Genomic DNA, 19,250 nt, shown 5'->3' with positions numbered 1-19,250 from the left:
AGGGAAGATAAGGGGTGACCCCTGTCAGACCCTCAAAGCTCTCCCTATGCTGCTAAAGCACATGCCTGGATCCAAATGGTGGAAGGAGGCATGCCCGCGTACCTTAGACTGATGAGCCCTGTAACCCCTACAATAGTGGAAGGGGCACGGCCACCGGTGCCCTACTCAGTATATGGAGGGAACCGTGGCCACCTCAGATCCAGTCAGAAAATAACCAGGTAAACAACAATATCTGCACACTTAGCTGAAGGAGATGCAGCCGCAGAGAAGACGGATCCAAGGACAGCTGGCAATATCCAGAGTGCTTGCTGCAGCAGAAACCAGGTCCAGTGAACTGATAGCTTACAAGTGAAGTTACTCAAGCCAGAGCTACAACTGAAATGAGAAATATAATCCACGCCCTGCAACAGGAGGAGGGGTGATTTAAAGGCAGGAAAATCAACCGCAGGAGAAACAGCTGAGAGTAAAGACCTCATCACAGGGGCGGAGAAACAGAACAGTGAGAACACCTCCAAGCTCTAAGTGACATCATCGCAGGGGTGGAGACACAGAGCTGTGAGAACTTCTCAAAGCTCTGGTAGTGACAGGTTCGTTCATCTCTAGTTGGCACCCAATTAAAAATAACAAAGTTATGTTAAATTATTTTGAAAAACCAGGAAAGATGAGACATGGCAGACCTTACAATAAAATTAATGGGTTGTATTCAAAATGTGCAAGTATGCCACTTACAGTACTCCATAGAGAAATAGTTTTGATGCCTTCAGTGTGAATCTACAATTTTCATAGTCATGAAAATAAAGAAAACTCTTTGAATGAGAAGGTGTGTCCAAACTTTTGGTCTGTACTGTATATATATTTTTTCTCTCTCTCTCGAAAATGACTTTTATACACTGTTGGGGGACTGCATTTTCTATTTTATACACAATGATCATTGAGAATGTGAAAAGAAAAGACAAGAGTGTTTCCACAGTTTTGTCTTCTCATCAGCAGGACCCAACATTCAGATTGTGCTGTTCCATTCAGAGACATTTGGTGAACAATTTATACTGTTTGGTCTATACGGTAATTTTTTTTACAAACCGGATTCCAAAAAAGTTGGGACACTAAACAAATAGTGAATAAAAACTGAATGCAATGATGTGGAGATGGCAAATGTCAATATTTTATTTGTAATAGAACGTAGATGACAGATCAAACGTTTAATCCGAGTAAGTGTATCATTTTAAAGGAAAAATACGTTGATTCAAATTTTCACGGTGTCAACAAATCCCAAAAAAGTTGGGACAAGTAGCAATAAGAGGCTGGGAAAAGTAAATTTGAGCATAACGAAGAGCTGGGAGACCAATTAACACTAATTAGGTCAATTGGCAACATGATTGGGTATAAAAAGAGCTTCTCAGAGTGGCAGTGTCTCTCAGAAGCCAAGATGGGTAGAGGATCACCCATTCCCACAATGTTGCGCAGAAAGATAGTGGAACAATATCAGAAAGGTGGCTCAATAAATTAAGGAATGTCGCACTAAGACACTGAAACCACACCAGGTGCTCCTGTGAATTGAGACCACTCTCTCAATACAGTAAATTATTTAAAATGAATAAACAGGGCACTCAAGGATAACAGAGACCAGGTACTATAAGCAAATATTAGCTTTTATTACTACAACGAAAAAAGTTGATAAAACAATGTAGCACAATGTATCACAAATATAACAGATAAAACTATGTATCATAAGGATTGTAACATGGGTAAACTGTAGACAGAGTAAATTGTGTTTGATGACCAGCTGATAAATGTTCAAAAATGCGATCTAAATAGGCCTCTTAGTCCAATGGGAATGACTCCGAAAATAATGTCAGTATTTCATTAACTGCAGTATTTCAAATAAATATGGCGACGTCACGCCAAAGCAATCTAGGTAGCGGCGTCCCGCTCCTGAATAGCTTGCAAAGAGAGATAATCCGTTACCTTTCCTTCGACCTGTTGTTCATCCGATGATATTACTTTGAGCCTTCAGGTGTTTTTACTCCCAGAATATGCCTTTAGTTGTTTTTAGCACTATTCCATCAGGATATTGGGGTCGGCTCGTTTTTTCGGTTGCGGTCGGTTGGTTGGTAAATTCAATGTTTCAGTACAGCAATGGGGTGTAGCACCAGACGCGTTTCGGGGTTCAACCCCTTCCTCAGTGGCATGCTTCACCCCATTACACACCCCTCTTTTATACTGAGTATTCCTTGCTTTAATTGGTCCCATTTTGGTCGTAACTTCCTGTTTGTCAATCAGCTCAGGTGTTCACCCTTGCAGCTCTGACATGAGCATAATGTCTTTTAAAGGAGATTTGTCAAAAGTAGCAAGGCACCAAAAAAAAAGTCTTTTTTAACGTCTTTAGCAATTGACTGTAGTTCTGCAATTTCATCCAATTATATATCTCTGACTGCCGCATGTTATGGTACAAAAAACGCATCTACACCTTGTGCGTTTTTGATGCGTTTTTGATGCGTTTTTTGTTTTTGCATTTTTTTTTTTTTTTTTTTTTTTTTTTTTGGGTGAATAAGAGCAGAACTAGTTCTACCAAAGACGTATTACTCGTATACAACTTCAAAATTAGAATTAAATTCCACTTTCAGGGGATACTTTGTAACCCAGTAGCTGTTTGCAACATATCACACGCATATAACAAATGACATCACTTATACAACCATATATAGATCAGATTTTCGATTAAAACATATTATGAACACAAATAGAGCATTTTAAAATAAAATAATAAAACTCCAAATACTATATATAAAAAAAAAGTTAAGATAGGGGATGTCCTGTGGTGGGCATAATGTCATATAAAGAAGATTTGTCACAAGTAGGGAGGCACCAAGAAATCATCTTTTTTAGCGCCTTTAGCAATTGAGTATAGTTCTGCAGTTTCATCCAATTGTATTACTCTGACTGCCGCATGTTATGGTCCAAAAAAGCGCATCTACACCTCATGCGTTTTTGATGCGGTTTTGATGCGTTTTTTGTTTTTACAGTTTTTTTGGGTGAATAAGAGCAGAACTAGTTCTGCCAAACACATCTTACTCATATACAACTTCAAATTTAGTGAAAAATTGAGAAAAATTCCACTTCCAGAGGATACTTTGTAGCCCAGTGGCTGTTTGCACCATACCACATACATATAACAAATGACATCACCTATAAAAAAAATCAGATTTTCGATTCAGACATATTATGAGCACAAATACAACATTTTAAAATGAAATAAAAAGACTCCAAATATGAGATAAAAAGACTCCAAATACTATATAAAAAGTTAACTTTTTATATAGTATTTGGAGTCTTTTTATCTCATATTTGGAGTCTTTTTATTTCATTTTAAAATGTTGTATTTGTGCTCATAATATGTCTGAATCGAAAATCTGATTTTTTTTATAGGTGATGTCATTTGTTATATGTATGTGGTATGGTGCAAACAGCCACTGGGCTACAAAGTATCCTCTGGAAGTGGAATTTTTCTCAATTTTTCACTAAATTTGAAGTTGTATATGAGTAAGATGTGTTTGGCAGAACTAGTTCTGCTCTTATTCACCCAAAAAAACTGTAAAAACAAAAAACGCATCAAAACCGCATCAAAAACGCATGAGGTGTAGATGCGCTTTTTTGGACCATAACATGCGGCAGTCAGAGTAATACAATTGGATGAAACTGCAGAACTATACTCAATTGCTAAAGGCGCTAAAAAAGATGATTTCTTGGTGCCTCCCTACTTGTGACAAATCTTCTTTATATGACATTATGCCCACCACAGGACATCCCCTATCTTAACTTTTTTTATATAGTATTTGGAGTTTTATTATTTTATTTTAAAATGCTCTATTTGTGTTCATAATATGTTTTAATCGAAAATCTGATCTATATATGGTTGTATAAGTGATGTCATTTGTTATATGCGTGTGATATGTTGCAAACAGCTACTGGGTTACAAAGTATCCCCTGAAAGTGGAATTTAATTCTAATTTTGAAGTTGTATACGAGTAATACGTCTTTGGTAGAACTAGTTCTGCTCTTATTCACCCAAAAAAAAAAAAAAAAAAAAAAAAAAAAAAAAATGCAAAAACAAAAAACGCATCAAAAACGCATCAAAAACGCACAAGGTGTAGATGCGTTTTTTTGTACCATAACATGCGGCAGTCAGAGATATATAATTGGATGAAATTGCAGAACTAAAGTCAATTGCTAAAGACGTTAAAAAAGACTTTTTTTGGTGCCTTGCTACTTTTGACAAATCTCCTTTAAAAGACATTATGCTCATGTCAGAGCTGCAAGGGTGAACACCTGAGCTGATTGACAAACAGGAAGTTACGACCAAAATGGGACCAATTAAAGCAAGGAATACTCAGTATAAAAGAGGGGTGTGTAATGGGGTGAAGCATGCCACTGAGGAAGGGGTTGAACCCCGAAACGCGTCTGGTGCTACACCCCATTGCTGTACTGAAATATTGAATTTACCAACCAACCGACCGCAACCGAAAAAACGAGCCGACCCCAATATCCTGATGGAATAATGCTAAAAACAACTAAAGGCATATTCTGGGAGTAAAAACACCTGAAGGCTCAAAGTAATATCATCGGATGAACAACAGGTCGAAGGAAAGGTAACGGATTATCTCTCTTTGCAAGCTATTCAGGAGCGGGACGCCGCTACCTAGATTGCTTTGGCGTGACGTCGCCATATTTATTTGAAATACTGCAGTTAATGAAATACTGACATTATTTTCGGAGTCATTCCCATTGGACTAAGAGGCCTATTTAGATCGCATTTTTGAACATTTATCAGCTGGTCATCAAACACAATTTACTCTGTCTACAGTTTACCCATGTTACAATCCTTATGATACATAGTTTTATCTGTTATATTTGTGATACATTGTGCTACATTGTTTTATCAACTTTTTTCGTTGTAGTAATAAAAGCTAATATTTGCTTATAGTACCTGGTCTCTGTTATCCTTGAGTGCCCTGTTTATTCATTTTAAATATCAGAAAGGTGTTACCCAGCGAAACATTGCAAAGACTTTGCATCTATCATCATCAACTGTGCATAACATCATCCGAAGATTCAGAGAATCTGGAACAATCTCTGTGCGTAAGGGTCAAGGCCGTAAAACCATACTGGATGCCCGTGATCTCCGGGCCCTTAAGCAACACTGCACCACAAACAGGAATGCTACTGTAAAGGAAATCACAGGATGGGCTCAGGAATACTTCCAGAAACCATTGTCAGTGAACACAATCCACCGTGCCATCCGCCGTTGCCAGCTGAAACTCTACAGTGCAAAGAATAAGCCATTTCTAAGCAAGATCCACAAGCTCAGGCGTTTTCACTGGGCCAGGGATCATTTAACATGGAGTGTGGCAAAATGGAAGACTGTTCTGTGGTCAGACGAGTCACGATTCAAAGTTCTTTTTGGAAATCTGGGACGCCATGTCATCCCGACCAAAGAGGACAAGGACAACCCAAGTTGTTATCAATGCTCAGTTCAGAAGCCTGCATCTCTGATGGTATGGGGTTGCATGAGTGCGTGTGGCATGGGCAGCTTGCATGTCTGGAAAGGCACCATCAATGCAGAAAAATATATTCAGGTTCTAGAACAACATCTGCTCCCATCCAGACATCATATCTTTCAGGGAAGACCCTGCATTTTTCAACAAGATAATGCCAGACCACATTCTGCATCAATCACAACATCATGGCTGCGTAGGAGAAGGATCCGGGTACTGAAATGGCCAGTCTGCAGTCCAGATCTTTCACCTATAGAGAACATTTGGCGCATCATAAAGAGGAAGGTGCAACAAAGAAGGCCCAAGACGAGGGAACAGTTAGAGGCCTGTATTAGACAAGAATGGGAGAGCATTCCTATTTCTAAACTTGAGAAACTGGTCTCCTCGGTCCCCAGACGTCTGTTGAGTGTTGTAAGAAGAAGGGGAGATGCCACACAGTGGTGAAAATGGCCTTGTCCCAACTTTTTGGGGATTTGTTGACACCATAAAATTCTTATTCAACATATTTTTCCCTTAAAATGGTACATTTTCTCAGTTTAAACTTTTGTTCCGTGATTTATGTTCTATTCTGAAAAAAATATTAGAAGTTGGCACCTCCACATCATTGCATTCAGTTTTTATTCACGATTTGTATAGTGTCCCAACTTTTTGGGAATCCGGTTTGTACATGGACACCTGTGGGGAACAGAGGCGACCAGCATTCTTTTTATGTGTCTGTCTATGGATGAGCTGGGAGCTTTTCTGGCACGTATGATGTCTGAAAAGACCCTTAGAGGGATTTGCCATAGACATTCAATGTGCTTGTATGTAACTTAAAGGGGTTTTCCAGGTTATAGACAATGATGACTATCCATACGATTGGTCATCAAAATGATATTGATTGGGGTCAGACACGTGACACTTCCTCCGATCAGCTGGACACAGGGCCAGGAAGTAAACAGTGCACAGAGCCAGAACAACACAGCGCCATACATTGTATAGTGGCCATTCTCAGGTACTGCAGCGGGTGCTCCTATTCAACAGAACAGGGGCTGAGCTGCAGTACCCAAGAATGACCACTACACAGTGTATAGAGCTGTGTTGTTTTGGTTCTGTTCTCTTCCTGGGGCTAGCTGATCCATGGGAGTGCCGGGTGTCTGACCCCCACTGATCTCATATTGATGACCTATTGTATGGATAGGACATTAATGTCTATAACAACCCAGAAAACCCCTTCAATATAATAACTAAACCATCAAAATTGAGCAAAAATATGTAAAAAATAATTATGGGTAAGCGCAATGGTGTACTTAGAATAGAAGGGGGCACATGGCAAAGATCAGCCTGTTATGGTGCAGGGTTTTGCCACCCCTGGTGTTTTTCCCTCTGCACACAATGTTCACCCATGGACCCATCTCCTCCTGGTTTGATGAGCATGCAGCTTGTTTGGAGAGGGTCCTACACAAGTTCTTACCATCCAACAGTAGAGAAGTTTAGTCCATCCAGGACTGGCCATGGCCCCATAGCCTCCACATGGTGTACCTCTATGCCCCGGTATATATTGTAGGCGCTCAGATAATAATTAGGAGAGGGATGACATCGGCTTCTTCCTTTCGTGGATCATTTATGGTTTGAAGGCAAAAAAAACTCAAATAATTATAAGGGAGTTTAATGTAGTAACAATATTTGCCTGGCTTATCATCACTTATGGGAGTGAAGTCCGTTATCAGCGGGAGGAGATTATATTCAGATTATCATCCAACCTTCTATTTAATCTGCTTCAGTCACGGAAAAAGTGTAGAGAAGAACCGAGAGCCTCATAACAACAGCACAAGCCCTTACTGACCTGAAGCATCCAGGTAAGTGCCCCATGGATTCTACTGTATCTCAGCCTGATCTTGTCTGTAGGTACATGCTTCAATAAATGATAGCGCTCAATGCCAGTCTGCTGCATCAAAATCTAACAAGATGATAATGTCTAATATAAAGTACAGGCATGGCTTCTAGCCTTTCTGTTGCCTGAGGCAATTTTTTAACCTAACCTCTTTGCCACAATGATAGCGCTCATTGCCCATGGCCCTTCTCTTGCCCCCCTCTTGCCTCTACCTGGTGCTGCCTGAGGCAATCGCCTCACCTGGCCTTATTGGTGGTGCGCCCCTGGCTTCTAGAGAAGAAATTATTATAATTACTCAAACTTGTGTTAAAGGGATTGTTTGATTTACCAAAGGGCGTTCTAAGTTTATTAAAGGGGTTGTTCATCTTGTGAGTTTTTTTGGCAGCTCCCCCCGTTCCCATGGCGGGACCTCTGAAGGGAAGCAAACTTAACTTTTCCCCATCTCCTTCGCTCCCTGCAGTGGCTGCAGTGCTCAGGTTCTGCTTTCAAAATCCATTTTGACAGTGCTGCAGCCAGTGATTGGCCAGAGTGGTGGTCTGTCCCCCGTCCATAACATGACCAACTGACATGACGAGAGGAGGACAGGTCAACGCTGCGGGCAGTTATTGGCTTTAGAAGACAGACGGGGAGCGAAGGAACTGGAACCCAGAAGCGGGGAACAGAAAAGTATGCTTTTACTCCACATGTCCAGCCATGAGTAAAGCGAGACTGCCAAAAGGCCCCCCAGAAGATGAACAACCCCTTTAAGGAGGGGTCTGGCATTCTTGACCCTCATCTCTAGATGGTGACTATGAAGATCATCTCCATCTCTGGAGGACCCCGCACCCCCATGCATTACGTGGATAGCCTGTTCATTTGAACAAGAACTATGTAATGCCTTATGTCTCCAGTGGTGGCGCTGCAGGGAAATGCTGCCAGTTTTCCCACAGATTGCCGCTGATCACTGGAGATCCCAGCACTGAATCCTGTGATCAGCCAAGTGGAGCACCCCTCTAATACGTACGGCTGTATTATCTGCATTGTGTGATTTTACTATATCGTGTAGTAAACCTCAGCATTGTGTTCAGGTTCCTCGTGTTCCAGCAGACGGTGGAGGCTCAATATGACATCCCTGCTCGCTATCGCCCTCTTCTGGCTGATGACTGGAATTTCGGCTCAGACCTGTGAGTTGATTGCTCGTCTTACTGTTTGGCTGCTGTTTGTAAAATATCGGGGTGGATTGAGGGAATTCTCCAGTATTAACCCTTTGGCGTCGAGGCCTATTTTCATTTTTGCATTTTGGATTTTTCCTCCCCAAGTTCCAATAACCATAACTTTTTTATTTTTCCATTCACATAGCTATATGAAGCCTTATTTTTTTGTGGGACATGATGCATTTCTTTTAATGCCACCGTTAAATTTACCATATCTGGTATTGAAAGACGAGAAAAAAATTATTTTTAGGGCAAAATTGAAAAAAAAAATACTGAATTCCACCAAGGTTTTTGGGGTTTTGACATCGCAGCTTTCGCTGTGTGCTAAAAACTATCTGACATCCTTATTCTGCGGCGCAACACCAATGAGGCGATGCCAAACTTGTATAGGTTTTGTTTTGTTTTACGATTTAAACAAAATACAAACCGGATTCCAAAAAAGTTGGGACACTGTACAAATCGTGAATAAATACTGAATGCAATGATGTGGAGGTGCCAACTTCTAATATTTTATTCAGAATAGAACATAAATCACGGAACAAAAGTTTAAACTGAGAAAATGTACCATTTTAAGGGAAAAATATGTTGAATCAGAATTTCATGGTGTCAACAAATCCCCAAAAAGTTGGGACAAGGCCATTTTCACCCCTGTGTGGCATCTCCCCTTCTTCTTACAACACTCAACAGACGTCTGGGGACCGAGGAGACCAATTTCTCAAGTTTAGAAATAGGAATGCTCTCCCGTTCTTCATCAAGGTGTATGGAAGCCTTCAGGGGACAAAATCAATCCGACGCGTTTCTGAGCCAGTCGGGCTCCTTCGTCAGGGATGGTGAAGTTTGTCTCTCCTGAAAATAAATAGGCTACTGTTCCCATGACAACTACTGGTTTATTTAGGTCAGGAATATTTAACCCCGTCTATACAGTTATCTATTTTAATCAAATGCAAACAGTTCTATTTCTTGATTGAGGCCATATGGGGCCAGGCTGTTTAATTTAAAAATCCATTTGCTTTCTTTTCTGGACATGTCCTTTATATAGTTGCCACCTCTCTTGTTGATGGGTACTTTTTCAATCCCTCCAAAAGTGGATCCCATGAATTTGCTCGCATGGTACTGTGCATAATGGCGGGATAGCGGATGTCCCTCAAATTTTTTATGTATGTTTCTCACATGCTCTCCAATTCTTATTCTGAGTTGTCTCTTTGTCCTTCCCACATATATTTTCTGGCAGGGGCATCTTATGTAATATATTACTCCTGCCGTGTTGCAGGTCATATAGTGATTAAGTTTGAAGGTGGAATCTTTTGTCTTTACTTCTAGTATTGGTCCTTTAATGGATTTATTAATCAGTTTGCAGTTTGTGCACAGTTTGCATGGAAAGAAGTCCTTCTTCAAGCTGCATTTATTTGTGGGTGTTTTTTTTTGTTGTAGCGGAGGGTGCCACCATGTTAGAAAGGTTGGGGGCCTTCTTAAATATAAATTTTGGGAGCACTGTCATCATTTCTCCAATTTGTTTATCTTGTTTAGCTCCTCCCATTGACCCATGTATAGGTTTGCGAAACTCGGTGCGAATCTGGTCCCCATCGCGGTCCCCCACGTCTGCAAGTAAAAATCGGATCCATACTTAAAATAATTGTGCTTTAAAATAAAAGTGATACAGTCACCGATAAAATTGATTTGATTCTCTGGCATCACGCCATCTTTCCTCAGAAAGTGTTCTGTTGCCTCTCTTCCTTTTTCGTATTCGATGACCGTATAGAGTGATGTCACGTCCAGGGTTCCTAGAATGTAGTCATCCTTCCATTTAATCTCCTTCAAGATCTGTAGGATGTGTTTGGTATCTTTGAGATAAGCGGGTAATTTTTGTACATAGGGCTGTAATAGGACGTCTACATATTTTGATAAATTGGATGTTAATCCATCAATTCCTGAAATTATAGGCCTTCCGGGCGGGTTGGTTTTGCTCTTATGGATCTTTGGCAGGTAGTAAAAAATTGGAATCCTAGGATTCTGGTTATTGATGTACGTCGCTTCCTCTGTTGTTAAAATACCTTTTAGTTTGCCATTTTTCACTAGATTATTTAGTTTCTTCTTGTAGGAGTCTGTCGGATTCATTTGGAGTTTCCTGTATGTTTTTGTGTCAGATAGTAAGCGTGCACATTCTCTTGTCTAATACAGGCCTCTAACTGTTCAATCGTCTTGGGCCTTCTTTGTTGCACCTTCCTCTTTATGATGCGCCAAATGTTCTCTATAGGTGAAAGATCTGGACTGCAGACTGGCCATTTCAGTACTCGGATCCTTCTCCTACGCAGCCATGATGTTGTGATTGATGCAGAATGTGGTCTGGCATTATCTTGTTGAAAAATGCAGGGTCTTCCCTGAAAGAGATGACGTCTGGATGGGAGCAGATGTTGTTCTAGAACCTGAATATATTTTTCTGCATTGATGGTGCCTTTCCAGACATGCAAGCTGCCCATGCCACACGCACTCATGCAACCCCATACCATCAGAGATGCAGGCTTCTGAACTGAGCGTTGATAACAACTTGGGTTGTCCTCGTCCTCTTTGGTCCGGATGACATGGCGTCCCAGATTTCCCAAAAGAACTTTGAATCGTCACTCGTCTGACCACAGAACAGTCTTCCATTTTGCCACATTCCATTTTAAATGATCCCTGGCCCAGTGAAAACGCCTGAGCTTGTGGATCTTGCTTAGAAATGGCTTCTTCTTTGCACTGTAGAGTTTCAGCTGGCAACGGCGGATGGCACTGTGGATTGTGTTCACTGTACAGGAAACTTTTTTAAATATTTTAATAGTTCAGACATATTTGGACGCGGTGTTACCTAATCTTAATTTTTTTATTGTTTATATATTTTTTATATGTGAATGTGGGAAAGGGGGGTGATCTAAACTTTAAATATATTGGTGTTTTTTTTTGTTTTTATTTTCACTATTAGACCCCTTAGAGAGCTAGAATCTGGGATCTTTTGATCCCCTCTACTCTTCATCCTAATAGATATCTATTAGGGTGAACAGGATTTCTACACAGTCCCTGCCGAGCTGTGCCTCGTGCATAGCTCAGTATGGAGAAAGCCATGGCAACCCATCCGAGCCCTGCAATTTCACTGCCGGGGCTCCGATCGGAAGGCAGAGGGAGCCGCATCCCTCTGCCTTCATTCACAGTGTTGATCGCGGCACCTGAGGGGTTAAGTGACAGGGGCGGCGCGATCGACGCTTCCTCTGTATGATACATCCGGCACCCGCCCCGCTCCATACTGTCCTTCCCTTCAGGCATTAGGTTGTAACTGTACGTCATAATGCATGGCCCTGCCCACCTCCCACCCTCGCTCCGCCCCTTGTCATGACTTGGCGAGGGTGGTGTAAAATGCAGATTTCGACTTGAAAGTCACAAATCCTGTGGATGGGCGACTTTTCTAGGCCAAAAAGAGACGTAAGGGAAATAATAAATTGCCCACAAAGAGTATGACCTCCAGAAACAGCGCCCCTCCTGTCCATGGGTTGTTTCTGGTACTACAACTTAGTTCTATTCATTTTATATAATACCAACCATAGCTCATGGGCAAGAGCGGGGCAGATAGTGGGGAGAAGTAGACCCCGTTTTGCTAACGCAGGACAAGCCCTTTTGTTTGGCCAACACTTTTTGATAATATTTTTGTGTGTTGCTGCTGCAATATAAATTATGGCCAGCAGGTGGCAGTATTAGGCTGACTGTTACTACAGGCAGCATGTTTTGTATTCACCGCACCAATACTTGTCTTTTGCTCCCTCGTCAGGGGTCACCAGAGGATCATGGGGTCTCCTTCTGGTTTTTCTGTAACCAGGGTCCCTTCTTTTTGTACAAAACATGAAGAACTGAGAGTCGAGGTTCTTAAAGTGTGCTGAGTATTTGTTACAGTGTATCTGTCACTGGGTCGCAATGGCGCGTCGTACCTGTGCACATGATAACCCCAATGTCACCAAATGGATCTCCAGTGGAGAAGACCTTGTGTACAACCAACCTGCAAAAAAATGGCGCCCCATGGACTGCAACTCCCAATATCCGGAGGCCAATTTAACCTAATTGCCTCTGCAAAGTAGCAGTGCCACACAATGCTGCATAATACTACCATATAGTGCTCAAATAATACCAACATATAGTGGCGAAACTACAGCTCAGCGGTCACAAGCCACGGGTGACGTCATTGTAGAGGTGGATGAGACTCTACAGGACACACAGTCCAAAGACTGACACCGATCACAGATACACTAAGGAGGACCAGAGAGCAAAAGCCGTAAGAACATAAAGGCTGCCGCCCGACCAGCACTTGCCGGACTTGGGTGACAAGAGGCTTCCTTCTCTTCGGAACCCTGATAACCCATCTCCATGCCCTGCAAACTATAGGAAGAGCAATGTGGCCACCGGATACCTCCAACTTTTCACTGCCTGTCAATCAAAGTGCAGAGGGGTTGGCAGTTGTGTAGTACCCCAGAGCAGGCACTACCATTCCGACACCCCGCGACTGTCTCTAATGGCTAACCAATAATGTAATCTGTGTACTTGATTCCAGGTCCTTTGATATTGTGCCTTAGTAACATGGCTATGTAACTTATGTATTGTTATTGCATGTTCTGTGTCTGGTTCACCAGCAGGTGGCAGTCTATCTGGCAGAGACAGATCTTTAGATAGAATGCAACTTACCATAACATTCTCCACCCTATTGGGCAAAAGTGGGCTAGTCCTGCTTCCTACCAAGGGAAGAGTTGCAGGAAGCTATATTCATTCTAGAGTTAAGTCTAGAGCTGGAGGCGGACAAGTCAAGTCGTGGGGCAGTGACGAGAATGCCCTCCTTCCTCCTGCATCAGGAGTCTCCAAAAGGAAGCAGCTCATAGAGCACCATGACTCCTTACAGATACAGACATAGTATCACGAGGGGGACAACAGCCAATGGCACCCCACTCAAGGGTACCAGAGCTGTCAGAAAGTCCAGCTACCAGACCAAAGCCAGAGTCTAGCACAGCAGAGAAAGAGAAAGCAAAGTATCCAAGTTCATCTGCCAGTTTACCCAACAACCTACTGGAGCCAAGAGAAAGGTCAAATATTGTCTGGAAGCAAGCTTATTCAAGTAAAGTTGTTTAACTCTTAGTACACCAACTATCACTCTCCCCTTTATTGCTGGGGAGTGACAGTATCCAGGTGGGAGCACCGTGACACAAACTTTTAGGGCCACAACATACCACTCGGCATTCCTAAACCCTGGGACCCGATCGCCCCGGGATGGGGGGTGGGGTGCCTGTTGCAAATGCAGAGAGAGCAGAGCCTCCAGGTGTAATGGCCACGCCCCCGTTGTTCCTAAAGGCTCATTTGCATATATTAAAACTTCATTTTTCCCTCAATGCTGGCACATATGAACATGGGACCAACACAGATGCCTTCAGCTGCCAAGCGCACATGTAACAGATCAGCCAGTGTCTTAGGTACAAAACTGCTGACAGATGCCCTTTAACCTATTCAGCCCCTCAGTTTTTTTTTTGCTGTTCACATAGCCATATGAGGGCTTGTTATTTGTGGCACAAGTTGCGCTATTTTGGGGTATGTACGATCACTTTTTATAAAATATTTTGTGGGAGCTGAAGCAACCATAAAGTGGCGAATAGGCCATTTTGACTTTTCTTTCCGTTTGCCGTATGGGATAAATATTTTTATATTTTAATAGTACAGGCATTTTCCACATGCGGCGATGCCCATGATGTTTATTTTTTTTTTGTTTATGTATTTTTATTTTTATTTTGGGGAATAGTTATACTTTTTACGCTTTTACACTTTTTTATAGCTTCTATTGGTAACTATAACAAGCAATCATTAGATTGCTTCTCTCATAGACTCCAAAGCATTAGCATTGGAGTCTATGAGAATTAGGGCTCATGCACACGACTGTAAGCTGTTTGCAGTCCGCAGATTGCGGATACGCAAAATACAGATACCGGCCGTGTACGTTCTGCATTTTGTGGAACGGAACATCCTGCCATCTATAGAACAGTCTTATCCTTGTCTCTAAAACGGACAAGAATAGGACATATTCTATTTTTTTGTGAGGCCATGGAATGGAAATACTTTGTGGCCCCATTGAAGTTAATAGGTCCGCATCCAACCCACAAAAAATCAGATCAGATGCGGACTGAAACAACAGTTGTGTGCATGAGCCCTTACACTACTGTGGCCATTTATCAAACTGGTGGAAAGTAGAACTGGATTAGATGCCCATAGCAACCAATCAGGTTCCACCTTTCATTTTTGACAGCTCCTTTGGAAAATGAAAGATGGAATCTGATTGGTTGCTATTGGGCATCTAATCCAGTTCTACTTTCCACCAGTTTGATAAATGGCCCCATTATCTCTACAACAAGGCGGATGTAAATCTAAGAAAATTATCTCCGTTCTGCTGTTCAGAACCAAATCTGACTCTGGATACCAGTTCCTAATACCACAGAGCTGCCCCGTTTAACCCTTTGGTGCCCAGCCTGTTTTGGGCCTAAATGACAAAGGAAATATTTGTAATTTTTTCATTTTCTCCTTGTCACCTTCCAAGATTATAACTTTTTTATTTTTCCGTCTATGTAGCCGTATGAGGGCTTATTGTTGCGGGACAAGTTGTAGATTTCAATGGTACAATTTTGAGGTACAAATAACTTACTGATTAAGGCCTCGTGCACACAGCCATAGTTTTGGTCCACATCCGATTCATAATTTTTGCGGATCGGATTTGGACCCATTCTTTTCAACGGGGCCGCAAAACATCCGGACAGCACACTGTGTGCTGTCCACATCCGCATGTCTATTCCGCGGCCCCGCAAAAAGATAGAATATGCCCTATTCTTGTCCGCTTTGCAATTGTGGATCGGATACGGTCATGTGCAGGAGCTCAAACTTTTTCTGGAAGGGCGATGGGAAAAAAGAGCAATACTGCCCGGAGTTTTTATGTTATAAATTTTGCAGCGTAAATAACATGATAACTTTATTTTCTAGGTCAGTACGATTACAGTGATACCAAATACATTTTTTTTTTTACTTTTTACTACTTTTGCACATACTTTTTGTATCACCGCTTCCCAAGAACCATAACTTTTTTATTTTTCTTTCTAAGGAGCTGTGTCAGGGCTTGATATTTGCGGGAGGACTTGTAGTTTTCATTGGCACTATTTAGGGGTACATAAGACTCTTTTAGTTTTTTATTCTTTTTTTGGTGGCTTTTTATTTTTTGGTCCATTTAAGTCTGCTCCTAGGATGTATCCAGGCACTGTAAGACTTTTATCTCCACAGCACCTGGCTATGGAGACTCAGTGGTCTATTTCAGACAGCAATACTCCAAAGAACTTCTTTCTACACCTCCTCTCTACATCTGGCATGCATTTTGAGAATTTGTCATCTTTCTCTTGCCTTGCTCTGGCTAGAACCTAATCCAGGGCTGGCTTTTCCTCTCACTTAAGCCCTATTTACACGTCAGTGTTTTGATCAGTGAATGTGTGACAAAACCAGGAGTGGAGGCCAGGGACATAGCTAAAGGCTCACGAGCCCTGGTGCAAGAGTTCAGCTTGGGCCCCCATTCCCTTAGTGCTTGTTGGCATGGGGTGGGGTAGCACAAAGCCTTCCTGCTGCCAGAGGCAAACATTGAAAGGGCACCCCCTCATGCCAAATTCTTGACCTAACCCCTTCCCTCTAGCCAGAGGTGTAAATAGACTAACATGCACTTTCTATAATGCCAGTGTCTTATGTGGCACAAGGGTTTTTGGGCCCCCTTAGGCTCCTGGGCCCGGTAGCGACTGCTACTTCTGCACCTCCTATAGCTACGCCCCTGGTTGAGGCTACATGGACATAAGGTATACAGGAAAGATCTGCACCTGTTCTGTGTTTAGACCCACACCTGATTTTGGCTCGCAATCACTGATGGAAATCACTGACCAAACACTGACTTTGTCAATTAGGCCTAAACATGGGCTCTGTACATTAGACTGGTTTAAACTGGACTCTGGACATTAAGCTGGTCTAAACTGGACTAACTAGTAGTGGATGTGAATATGGCAAATTAACACCTTGCATGCAATTAATAGAATAAATGCATATATCACACAAAAATACATAACCCCTTTGTAGTGAAGCTCTACTCTGCAGTGGGACGCTGCAGGTCGTGTACAGTTGAGGTCGGTATTTTGATGATCAATATAAGTACATTTTCATAAACAGGAGTAGCCGTTCCAGTCCAAAAATAGTGAACAGTGGTCAGGGCTAAAATTTTCTCTGATTTTCCCAGATTTTCTATGTCTTCCACAGATAAAAATGTTGCACTTCGAGGCCGGGCCACACAGTCCTCTATATTCTACAACTTTGACACTGGCTACCTCTCTAATGCTATCAACGCCATTGATGGAAACTTAAACTCAAAATTCGGATTTGGATCATGTTCCAGCACTAACAACGATTACTCAGCCTGGTGGAGAGTGGACTTACTAGAGCCTCATAAGATCTCTCACATAATTATCACTAACAGAGGAGACTGCTGTGGAGACTGGCTGAATGGTGGACTGATTCTTGTTGGAAATTCAGATGAGAACAATGGAAATAATAACCCAAGGTGAATATTTTAAGGTTTGGAGAACTCTATGTGTAAATGTGTTTATCGTCTGCAAGAAATTGAAAAATTCTTGTCTGTGGGTGGGTTTTCCATCTAGACTACAATGGTTGGGAGAACGAGGTGAAGACCAACACAAAAAGATATTAAAGAAAGACTGCCCTTATTAAGCTGACCATAAAGTTGAGACAATGATCGGATAGACTGCATCCAATCCCAGTCTCCTATGGGACCGTTCATACGAACAATCCCACCACCAATATGCAAGATTAAACTAGACAACCAAGGAGGTCGTTTTCTAAAAAAGTAACCCCCAGGTCCTTGAGCGCAATGGAAAATGACCTCTGAATTTGGCCAATTATGCCATGAACATGCAAAAAATATTCCAGCATGGCAGATTACATATTCGGCAGTCAAGAGTCTGCTGTCATCCATTCTGGAATGATTGTTTGTGCTAGTTTTTTTCTTAGTTACCTTTTATCCTTAACTAGGATGGGTTTACAACTCCAAAAGCCCCCCTTGTATGAATCTCAGGGTATGTGACTGATTAGGTCCAATGGTGGAAAGGTTGGAAAGAACATTTTGGGTCATCTCTTCCATGATAGACACTTACTCTATAGGACATAGTTCCTGGACAAATCTCTCAAGTATGCCCACCACTAATATCCACTATCAAAATGGGGTGGAAATGCCAAATCTACATAATCTATATACTTTAGATCAATGTTACCCTAAGGATAATTGGGTGTAATCTGGAATGGTTTTTCCCTATATTTGAAAGCTAGATGTCCTAATGACCTATTATGACACAAAGGATGGTAGGGTTAGAAGTGAAAGTTTTTAGAGTATTTTATCACTGTTTTTGTTATTTTCAGTTGTGCGCAGATTAACGTAATTTCAACTGGCTCCACTCAAACCTTCCAGTGTAATGGGATGATCGGCCAGTTTGTGAACATCATCTTACCCGGGAAACAGCAGTATCTTCAGCTCTGTGAAGTCCAGGTCTTTGGAGTTCCTGTGGCCATCTTACCAATACCCAACCTAGAATAATCTTAAATACGGGAAGGGAATGATAAGTATAATAAAGTTACCATAAGAACAATGCGTGTCTTGAATGATTTACCCCAATAAACAGATGGTCAACTTTATATAGTCACTGTTTCTATGCTGGTGTCAAATGGACAGCCATTACATTAACAACTTGAATGGAATTTCTCCTGCAGCTCAGGAATATGCCTCCTCATCAGAGAAAGTAAACTTCCATGTCAGTGCAACACAAATGACGTCTATGATGTGCCAATAGAACACCATCGAGTCACCCATGTCCTTCAGAAACATAGTCTGAAGAGTTAGCGAGCAGCAAGAAAACTTTCCCAAAATCTGAGAAAAATCTGTTCACTGCCCACAAAAAAGCTTAAAATAAAACAAAAAAACTATTTATTAAACCTGAAATTACGAAAAACTTGGGCTATAATCCCATGGCTTGTTGATAAATGGGGCAAAAAAGAGAAAGGAAGAAAAGATGGCGCCAAACTAAGAGAAGTCAAGAAGGGAGACTTTGTGGCTTTGTGATTTTACACCATCGTGACGGGTTATAGGTGTAAACATCGGTGCCAAACAATCACGTCACTGATTGTCTACCTAATAGCAAACCCAATTGGTTAACCAGTATAAAGCCATTGAGTTTACTGAACACCCATCACTCATTGCTAGACCCAGGAGACCACACTTAGTCCGTCAGTAGGAGAAACCAAGGTGCCACTGAATCAAACTGACCCTCGACTGCCCTAACTAGGGGGTGTAATCCCAAAAAGATATGAGTAATGCTTCACTAACATCTAGGAAGCCAAATTCGCCTGGATATGCCGTTACCAACATTTGGTGTGCCCTAAGCTATCATGGCACTAAACTTGCAATGTATCCAAAATACATACCATCTCCTTTTTATATTTTAAAAAGTTATAGTCAAGCTTGCTCATCGAACCCTGAAATAAATAAAAAATAAATGA

The 19,250-nt window shown here is 41.7% G+C and overlaps 1 protein-coding gene across 1 annotated transcript; it reads left to right on the top strand.

The window, feature by feature from the left end:
- Window positions 1–8,527: 8,527 nt before the first annotated feature.
- Window positions 8,528–18,291, top strand: LOC122935182 (fucolectin-1-like). The gene is made up of 3 exons (XM_044290947.1): window positions 8,528–8,588; window positions 16,944–17,244; window positions 18,117–18,291. The coding sequence occupies exons 1-3, from the start codon at window positions 8,528–8,530 to the stop codon at window positions 18,289–18,291; spliced, it is 537 nt and encodes a 178-aa protein (XP_044146882.1).
- Window positions 18,292–19,250: the final 959 nt, after the last annotated feature.

The sequence above is a fragment of the Bufo gargarizans genome, chromosome 4 (assembly GCF_014858855.1).
Source record: "Bufo gargarizans isolate SCDJY-AF-19 chromosome 4, ASM1485885v1, whole genome shotgun sequence".
NCBI classification, from domain to species: domain Eukaryota; kingdom Metazoa; phylum Chordata; class Amphibia; order Anura; family Bufonidae; genus Bufo; species Bufo gargarizans.
The sequence above is the reverse complement of the archived record's forward strand: the minus strand, read 5'-3'. Positions and strand labels throughout refer to the sequence as shown.